We start from the raw sequence: 10,731 nt of genomic DNA, 5'->3' as shown, positions 1-10,731 counted from the left end.
ACTGAAATGCATGCTTTCCCAGTTATTTCTTAATTCTCCAAGCTAGAAATACACACACATACATGGTTAAGAGGGGGTCACCAGTCATTCATACTTTTGGACAAAATGGGTCAATCACACTGAGATAAGCTGTATCAAGGAAATAGACATTTTATTTAAAGGAAAAACAAGGGCAATTTCTAAGCATAGAGTAAGTTGAGCTGTGCAGCAAGCAGCAAGCTGGGGGAGTTTAGGAGAGCCTGGGTGGGCACCTGAGGGAGGGCATGGAGAAAGGACGGGGATCGAGCCTGAGGGTGGAGACAGGTGAGGAGAGCATTCCCAGACAAAATGCCTTTCAAAAATAGAGTCCTAGAGTGCGTCTCTAACCCAGGAAAGGGGGAGAAATCTCCTTTCATTTTGATCTGTGTCACAGGGTTTCTTATCCATAAAACCCAGAAATCGAACCAAAACAATACTATAACTATGGATTAAATAGATTTTTGTAGGCTAGTCTGAGTACCTAGTAACTATTTATACCACCAATGGGGAAATGAATTTAAAGACCCAAGAAACTGTTTTACCTCCAAAGTTTCAGAACTTCAGTTCACATAAATTCAGGGATAACTCCACTTATTTTGCATTAACTTCATATAAACATTATGTATGAATGAATGCAGCAACATGCCAACATATTTAGGAAAAATATGAAAATAAAACTTCATAGAGAAATTACAAAGCATAATAATATTATTTATCTTTCAAGACTGTTGCAAGAAAATACTTTGAGGAAAGAAATAACTGTTAATGTGTCAATTGCTAGTTAACATTACTAGCATTCCTATTATTACTAATTATTAGTTATCATTAATTGCTAATGTTAACAAATAATACACAATATGTGAGTATGTAGTCAACATTACCTTTGTTATGGAAAAACTCTGTCATAGTACCTAAGTCTTTTAACAAATGCATGTGCCTAGTAGGTGCAAAACAGTGTTAATACCTTACCTATTTATTGTGAATGAGACAAAAAAGAGCAACAAACAAAACAGCCACATTGTTGGGATGTTTGTAATACTGCTGACATTTTTTTGGCCACATTTAATCTATATAAGTCTAATAAATACAGAAGTGGTTATGGATTTCTATTGCCTGCAAACTCTTACAAATAGGAGAAGAAAGTACCAGAACGTCAATGGCAGCACATTCACTAACCCACACTTGGGGATTTGTTTACACTTGAAAGAAGAAATGTTTAGAATGGAACAAGACACAAGTGCATGGGATAATCTAGTCTATATTTGGCTTTGGCAATCCTGTAGGCCCAGGAATACACCTGCAGACCAATTCCAAGTACTAAGAATCAAGGTTAAAGTTTTCACACACATCACAAGGACAAATTAACTACAAACCAAACCATGTACACATAACTTTAACAAGGGTACAGTAGAACTGGTAGATTGACCAGAAGTGACTTCCCACAACGTTGCATTATGAGAAATACATACTTCACACACAAGACACTGCTTTGATGTGATTACAGAAAAAGTCAACTCTTAAGAAAAAATAGTTCATGGCCCAGTCACAAACAGAGCCAAAGATCATTTTAGATCAAGCTGCACAAACCAAAAAGCCTTCTTAAAAACAAACAAAAATTGGCATTTCCCCCTTTATTTCTGCTTCCAAGCTTACTTTTTAACATGTGGACTGAAATACAAGCATTTTTATTTGGACACACAATGAAATTACAAGGACAAGGTACAAAATAAACAATGTCAAGGTCTTCCTTCTATAGAGCTGCAGGCTCTCAGGCCTCTTCCTCTTCATCACTGTCTTTCATGGTAATGCCCTGGAGTCCTCCTCCTTCTGACACCGAGGCTGTGGTCTCCTCTACTGTTAACCGTCTGTGCACAGTGTCATAGGTCTTACTGTTCAGTGTGCCTTCCAACACACCCTGCAACCGGAAGTCCCTGTAGGTTTTCTGGAGGAGGGAGAAAGAAATTGCTTAGATAACTTATGGATTATTCTATGCAGGTATATACGGATGTCATTTGGCATTTCAAAAATGATTGTGGACAATCCAGTAATGGCTTCAGATTGTCAGTTATCTTATTGCTGTATTTCTGGGGAGAAAAGGAAATGAGGGGCATTGGGTAGTGCTATTCGAACTAGAGTCCCTCTGAGAGATCAAAATGTAACCATCAGATGATAGATGAGCTTTTCTTCAAAACATTGGTAAGTATACAGAATATGCTATTTGGATAATGTGTAACAAAGATAAAAATGATATGCACTTATGTATATTTTTAATGTGCAAAATTCTTAAGTTTTCCAAATGAGGAGCCTTTGCCCTTTAATACTTAAAAATACATTACATTTTATAACCTAAATTAGAGTTTCAGGGGAGGTGCGTAGAGAGAGTTCAGTATTATCAGTAAAAGAAATTTGAAGTTTCAGCACTTGTGAATTATAAAATTTGTTTATATGTGGTACTGGGTAAAATTCTGTGGGCCCCTAAATGCCTGTATGAGCTCTGCCCTTTCCTTTTGAAATTCCCTTGGGATGTGAATTGTCAAATTCTGGCACAGAGCTTTCACAGATGGGCTAATAANTTCAGGGGAGGTGCGTAGAGAGAGTTCAGTATTATCAGTAAAAGAAATTTGAAGTTTCAGCACTTGTGAATTATAAAATTTGTTTATATGTGGCACTGGGTAAAATTCTGTGGGCCCCTAAATGCCTGTATGAGCTCTGCCCTTTCCTTTTGAAATTCCCTTGGGATGTGAATTGTCAAATTCTGGCACAGAGCTTTCACAGATGGGCTAATAAAACATGTATGTACATTTTCTGTGGAGTAGTAAATTATAATTTGGCATGTTATATGTCAAAAACAGAAGAAATAGCCATGGTTGGTGTGTCTCAGTGGATAGACTGAACACTGGCCTGTGAACTGAAAGGTCACCAGTTCATTGGAGGCCAGAGCCCGTGCCTGGGTTGGCCAGGTCCCCTGCTGGGGGCTGGCAAGAGGCAACCAATCAGTGCATCTCTAACACACCGATGTTCTTCTTTTTCTTCCCCCTCTCTTTCCTTCTCTCTAAAAGGAAACAAATAAAATCTTTTAAAAAAATAGAAGAAATACCATGTTATTGTGAGAACAGTGATTTAAGAACAAGTGAAGATTTCCACTCTGCAGAGGTATTTGTAAGGCCATTTTTGAAGCTAAATACCTTTAAATATATTTTTACTGTCCTATGTTAGCTTTAGAATAGTAAGCAATCAAATTTCAGTGAATTGGAGTACTGGTACATATCAATGTGCACTGATTGCTAATAACAGTCTTTATTTTTTTGCACTTAATAGATGAAAACAGTCAAATAAGAAGGAACATTGTACTTAATGGACCAATATTACGACTCCAATAATCTGGAAATTAACGTTAAATGATACTTGATTTCACTCAGCACAGTACAAGGAAAATATCACAATATTCCAATGGTTGAGCTAAAAGAGCTTATTCACATGACGTAGGAAGTGCTGATGGATAACATCTTATCCCCTTGATATACACACGAGGCCTACAAACCGACCTCTGGGAAGGAGTAGAACCATAACAAGGTAGCTGGCCCATGGGTATTTTCTTATTTTATCTTTCTGTCCTCTTGAATCTGACTTATGCCCTATGGTATCACACCAAGTTTCAGAAGTGATGTGTCAAAAAGTAAATGTGGAGGATGAACAATGTTTTAGCTGGATAGTCAGGTTATAAATAGAACTCACATCTGAAAGTCCACTGATGTTCAAAAGCAAACCGAGCAGTGAGGAACCCTGTATAGTATCTCAAGTATCTCAGCACCAAGTAAAATTTAGATGCAGAGAGTGGTTTTTTTCTTAAATAATCAAAACTACTTTCATTTACATTGTATTTTGTTTTAAGACACATCAGCCCACCACCCCCATATTCTCTTTCTGAGCTAGTAGGTTTCTTACTATGAAGGTAATATTATATAAAAATTCATGGTAATTTTTATTAGAACCCGCGAAGAGACTCTGACAGGGAAGTTTTGTGTAGAGATTCTGCTAGCAAATATACATGGTGTGATGACCATAGAGATCTTTGTTCAAGCCTACAAATGTCTAATGGATTAACAATGTATCCAGAGCACAAAATATTCATCTGCAGATGACCTGTGTGATATAAAGTATTGTTGTTCCACTAATAGTTATATACCTAGTGAGTGAGCCCTATATTTCACTGGAATGACTTTCCTTTGACTTAGCTTAATTATCAATATGTTGGCACAGACAAATCTGTATTATGGATATCCAGTCCTTAAGGCCTTCTAATTTATATCTAATTAAGACCCCACTTTCTTATTTTATTAGCAAGCAATAAGCAGTTAGGAGCAGATACCCTTGCAATCTCCCTTTCTGTCTTTTTAGAGTTCACAAGATGTTACTGACACTTGGACATCCTCTGTGGCTGCCAATGAAGGTTGCTTGGCTCCTGTCTAAGGTAAGTGTCTGCCACATGGTGTTGCTCACTGTCTTCTTTGCTCCTAGTATAACAGTCATCTGATTTTTACTGTCTTTAGATGTCACATGGCCACTAGGAAGAACACAAATCCACCATTTTGATTATTTGAGGATTGTATTTTTCCCCTTCCCAGTAAACCATTCTGATGTTAAAACTTTGCAATTAGTTTCTTAGTCCTAAATATTTTGTAAGAATCTTGTAAAAATTATTGATTTTAGAGAAAGGAAAGGGGGGAGAGAGAGAGAGAGAAATTTGTTGTTCCACTTATTGACACATTCATTGGTTGATTTTTGTATATGCCCTGACTAGGGATCAAACCAGCAACCTTGGCATATTGGGATGATGCACTAACCAACTGAGCTACCTACCTGGCCAGGGCTATTCTGTGAAAAATTTCACTAGAATTTGTTCTGTCTTAATGACAAACATGAAGAAACCAATTAGTGCCTAAGGATCCTTGTGGGACAAAGTTTGGTATCATAAATCTAGATGGTACTCTGTTTCCCATGGGCATAGAGGAATGGCAGGACTTATGAGTAGTAAGGACTGAATGGTCAGGGTAAAGTAGCTTGGCTCCTGGGCAGAATGCACTATGCTTCTGTAACCGGCAGGCCATGCCCAAGTGATTTGGATAGAAGAAAGCCTAGTTGGGGGACCTTGACAATTCTACACACGTGCTGTTTAACAGCTCCTTCAATTCACTGGAAATGATCATTGTAAATATAACCAAATAGGTTGGGAGAATGAGGAATCTATGTATGAAACTGGGTAAAGCCTGTTTATATTCAAGGTAGAAAAAAACAATTAGAAAACTAAATGATTAATTCATCCTGATTTTATATTATGAAAATAATTATTTTTAATTATTAAATAAATCCCTATCACTTGATTAAATAATGTCAGCCAAAGAAAGCATTGGCTGAGCCTACTTGTGAAAAACAAAACATGGAAAGTCAAACATATTCATGAAATTTAATTCCACATTTATTAGTCTTGACTATTGGTAGCCATAATGAAGACTGCATTAAAATTAAAATAAATTGATTGGCTTAGAGTACAATGGAAATGTCACCATAAAAATCATGAAATTATTCATTGTTATTTTCTGGTAAAATATTCACTGATGCTTGATTTTTAACTGTAATGATGTGTGAATATGAGAAAAGGAATAATTTTCAAAAAAACAAATAATGGGCTAATAAAAAATGAAGATTTTTATTCTAAAAATAAAGACCTTAATCCACCAACTACTACTAGTAGGCTGAATATCTAATTTATGATATCCTGAACACAGTCGACAGCAGCTTGGAAACATGGCTGATCATCAGGGTAACCAGCTAATCAACAGCACAGACGGCAAATTTAACAGACATATTTTTTAAGGTAAACACAGATTAACCCGATTCTCTTTTAAGAAAGACAAACTTCATTTGAAAGCTGTCCAAGTCACATTTATAGAAACAAGGAAGAAACAACAAAGAAATTAAGATGAATGTGAACACATCTTTTTTTTAAACTTATTTTTCCCAAAGGGGGTAGGATTGAGGGTGGCAGGTGGGGGTGGGTGGGGCAGGGGAAAGTGGTGGCGGGAAAACGGAGACAACTGCACTTGAACACATCTTAAGAGTGCTTTCAGTTTCTTTGTAAAATAAATAGCCCTGGTAAGAAGTGTTCTGGATCAAAGGTGCTTTGTGCAATGAAATGTAATGTGTTTGACAGCATTTAAAATTGGTGGGTGGCTAACATTTTATTGCTTATTCATGACTAATCATGACTGCTATTCCTGTGCCATTTAGATGTGGTTCTCTTTTCCAGATTTGCTGCCTTCTTACTTTGGAACAGAACTTTCCTATTTGTGGGTCTTTCTAATCTGTGTTAACCTGTGTGTGTGTCTATAGCACCAAAGAATCTGTATTCTAGTTAGACTGCAGAAACCAAGAGAATGACAGAAAATATTGTAATGTGGCAAAAACTTCCTTAATGATGTAACCATTGCTCTTAAACTTGAACAGCTACCAGAATCACCTGGAGGACTTGTTAATATGCACACTGCTGGGCCCCACTCTCAGAGTTTCTGAGTCAGTAGGTCTGCGCTTAGACAACTTGTCAAGATGTCTAACAAGTTCCCAGGTGATGCTGATCATACTAGGTCAGAAATGAAACTTTGAGAAGCAATGTGCATGTGTGTGTGTGTGTGTGTGTGTGCATGCATATGCACATGTACATACACATAAGTATACACACATACATAAATATGCATGCATATACACAAATAGGCATATAATAATTGCATATGTATATGTGTACTAGTATGTTTGTGTGTATATATATGTATGTGTATATATATATGTATATACACACACAGTGTATATAGGCATTAATTTGGTAAGTGGTACTAAAATAGAAGTACAGATCATCTGTTTAAAGGAACACCTGATTCTCAGTAGCTTAGAGTTTCATTTTTGGCCATCAAGTAGGATTTGTCTCAATTTTAAGAAAAAGTTATACTTGGGGTGAATTTTGTGTTTCCACCAGGATTTACAAAGCATAGAAAATCATGTTGAATTAATGTTATTTTAAATAAAGCCTCTATCCACTGAATATTATAGGTACATTATTATCTTTCCTTTTCAAGAGCCAAAGTGAAAATGGCCTTGCTGAATTGATATGACATCTGTTCGGTTTGGATGGTCCCAGCACTGAAATTGATTACCTCTCACATATAGGAAGGCGTGTGCTCCTGAAAGAATTCAGGCAGTGACAATATATCACTTTGGAATCAAAATACAACAAAATAATGGGGACTCTCCTGATCCTATTGGCAAGTACAGTTCAAAAGCCTTCACAACGACATATGATCCTAGTAAATATGGAGGAAATGCATAATGAGAAAACATTTCTATACTTAAAAAATTCACTTAAATATGCTAGGGGCTTTATGTACATTATCTTAAAATGTGGTTACTTAAAAAATATTTTTTATTTATTAGAACAAAAAAGGTAAGTTCATATTTATTTAGTAATCTAACTGGAAATGGAAATAAACAGCAGCACATTATTGCTGGAAGTGATGTTTAAAAAGTACTTACATCCACTCAGTTACATCAAATACAATTTTTTTATGTCAATATCTTGCCATTACTCTATAGCTTGTGGGCAATTCACATCTAAACACACTTTCTTTACCTTCACAATCTTGATGAGTGTCTTCAGTTGGTAGATATGAAGCTGAAGGTCTAATCTGTCAGCCAACCACACACAGATGACTTTCATGGAATTGCTGTACCATTGCTGGAAAGAGGGATGCGGGCAAGAGGGAGAAGAAAAAAGAAAAAAAACCACTCTGTATTCATTTAACAGATTTGGTAATGAGGGGGTAATGAAACACTCTGAAATGGCCACAGATCAGCACTTGAAGTCAATAATGCTATAATTTCCTGTTAACAGAATTGCATGTTTTGCTAGAAAATCTGCTAAATTGACTAGCCTGTTCTTTCTGTGAATTAACACTACAGTCTTTCAGCTGTAACATATTCATGGGAAACAGGGTTTTTGCTGCCTGGTGGCCTGCTTTGCAATTTGTGGGTAACAATGGGCACTAAATACCTGTTATGGGACTGAATAGGCTTCCAAACAGCAGGAAAAACAGGTAAATTATTTTCAATGGAAAATTTGCCATCAGCCAGTATGTTACATAAAAATCCAAGAGTAGGTATGTTATGCCATAACGCATATAGTCAATGGCTAGAAATAACATTTTTAAAGGAGCAATGGCAGAAATACCCACAGCCTCAATCACACATGTAACTACTATCAATTGTTAAGTATTTGTCAAGATCTTTTAAAACACCCTAAAATAAAAATTTGATGTCTTGTGCATGAACACCACCAGGACGGATTTTTGTGTCTAAGAAGAAGCACAAAACAGATGTCAGTTGACCAAATTATGAAAGGAAAGGATCTGTTTCATTTTGCAAGTGTTTTGGGGTGGTTCATTTTTCTCTGCCTATTACAACTCTCGAGGGGAAACTGAAATTCTTCTTTAATCTAATCTCTTCTTCATGTATAATTTCTGTGAGTTTAGCAAAAAAAGGAAATTTGTTCCCATTTTCAAAAAAAGGCAATCTGCCGTTAGTGGTGATATCTTAAGAGAGGCAATGACCACTATATACCAGAGCTCCATTTAGGGCACACTGTAAGAACATCCTACTCATTTATTCAGATAGCCATGAGAAATATCCAAGTCCACTCAGCACTTAGGAAATGACAAGGGTTTTTGAAAGAGAGGACATTGTCTACCTTGTTTGTATCCACAAACATAGTGACACTACAGATGACATATGTATGCCCATGTTTTTAGGTATTTGAACATAAAAAAATCTTAAATATATTTTTTCACATAATGAAACAGTAAATTCAACTTCTCAGCAAAATCTTAAGGGATACAAATAAGTCTGAAATTCATCAAGACTTGTACTAACATTGTTCTAATAAAATTTAGTACAATAAATTGTATTTTAAGCATACATTAAAAATGAATTGGTTTTGTATGCATTGGGCTTATTTCTATTAATTTGTTAGTACACTGAACATACATATATAAAATAAACTAAGTAAAATGAAGTACTGATTTACTACATACTATGATATCAAATGGATGAATGAGCATGTCAAGTTTTATAATGGTAAGATAAAGGATCCAGGGACAAAGACAACGGCAGGGGTGAATTGTAGGGGGAGGATTGAAAGCGTGGGGTGAGGGTTGGGTCAGACACAAGAGAGTAATGGGGGAAAATGGGGCAACTGTAATTGAACAACAATAAGAAAATTTTTTTAAAAGGTGAGATAGATGATGATTTTAAAAATGTGTTATTTATGTACCCAATTTTGCACTTTCCTGATGATTACATTCATGATTTTTAGGATATGTAAAAGTATCAGAAATAAGTTTTATAAAATGAGATAAATTCCTAAATTCTAAAAGAAATGCTGATGAATTCAGTACTTCAGCTGACATATTAAATCTCCAAATCTTTTATAGATAATCATTTTATTTGCGGTATCATTTAAATTCTATATTTCTCTATTTTAAATTACATATAGCCTCAACTTCTTGAGTAGTATTTTAATACCTGTAAACAAACATTCACAGGTATCGGTGATATCGAATACAAGTATACTGAAATAAGACCCTCATCCTACACTAACTCCACATAACTTGAAAGCTAAAATGTAGTCATTATAATTTAAGAGTCATACAGTTCTTAAATTATAGTCCTTTTGCAGGGGATAATGAATTTTTCTTTTTTTGTTGGGGGGGACAAAATATGATAAATTGTATGAAGTCTAGCATAACATACTAGTTAATTGGTCTGACTGCAAATTTACTATAAAAATGATAAATTGTATGAGTTTGAAGGAAATGAAAATACTTTCTTAAAATTACTCTATATGTAATTTTACCTTTCAAAAATCCTTGCATAATTTAAAATTAATTTAACTTCATTTTTATTACATATAAATAATGCTTTTGTTAAGTGATAATCAAAAAGATATCTAATATAACAAATATAGTTATTATTAACGTGATAATTTCTTTAATACGAATGCCAAAATTACATTTCAGAGAAAACCGATTTTGAAATAAAATGATCCAAAAGTAACAAAAAAAACAGAGAAGGAAGAGAACTATTGCTTAAGCTACTTCACTATCATTTTACTTTCGAGGCAAATTGTTCTAAAAGGAAAACTTTATAAGAAAAATTATTGTATCTGATAGAATGCATAGTTTTTGGCTCCCATGTCATAGCCTTTTGAAGAGCTTCAGCTAAATCAAGCAAATGAAGAGAAAGCAGTCACTTAGCTCAGAGTTTATGTTGCTGTTAAGAATAAGCTAACAAAAATAGCCCCACTAGAACTGCTTCTTTTTTGTATATAATGAAACACACACATACCCTCACCCAAACAAACAAGCACACAAATAAAACCACCAAGCAAATCTCTGGCACGTCCCTATTTCTGGAGCTGGAATTGATATATTTCTGTTTCCGGTGCTGAAGTATGGGTACGTCTTGTTTTTTCATCTTGAGAAAAAAAGTGAAAGGTAGCATGGCTTCAGTCTCCTCATTCCGTTCCACCCCACCCCACACCGAACCAAACCAACTTCCCAAAACAAAGGGAAAAAATACATTCAAAAAGGAGGAATGTGCAGTAAAGTCTGA

The 10,731-nt window shown here is 35.3% G+C and overlaps 1 protein-coding gene across 10 annotated transcripts in view; it reads right to left on the bottom strand.

The window, feature by feature from the left end:
* Nucleotides 1-746: 746 nt before the first annotated feature.
* Nucleotides 747-10,731, bottom strand: part of CADPS2 (calcium dependent secretion activator 2) — a 618,469-nt gene continuing 608,484 nt past the window's right edge. For all 10 annotated transcript variants that reach the window (XM_037056497.1, XM_037056495.1, XM_037056499.1 and 7 more), the window contains 2 exons: nucleotides 7,697-7,801; nucleotides 747-1,960 (listed from right to left, as the gene is read on the bottom strand). In XM_037056497.1, coding sequence (XP_036912392.1) covers nucleotides 1,787-1,960; nucleotides 7,697-7,801 — 279 coding nt within the window. In that variant the 3' untranslated portion in view covers nucleotides 747-1,786. The remainder of the gene's footprint in view (nucleotides 1,961-7,696; nucleotides 7,802-10,731) is intronic.

Source organism: Sturnira hondurensis, unplaced genomic scaffold (assembly GCF_014824575.4).
Source record: "Sturnira hondurensis isolate 20B ecotype Veracruz unplaced genomic scaffold, ASM1482457v3 Scaffold0008992, whole genome shotgun sequence".
In the NCBI taxonomy this organism is placed as follows: Eukaryota; Metazoa; Chordata; class Mammalia; order Chiroptera; family Phyllostomidae; genus Sturnira; species Sturnira hondurensis.
The sequence above is the reverse complement of the archived record's forward strand: the minus strand, read 5'-3'. Positions and strand labels throughout refer to the sequence as shown.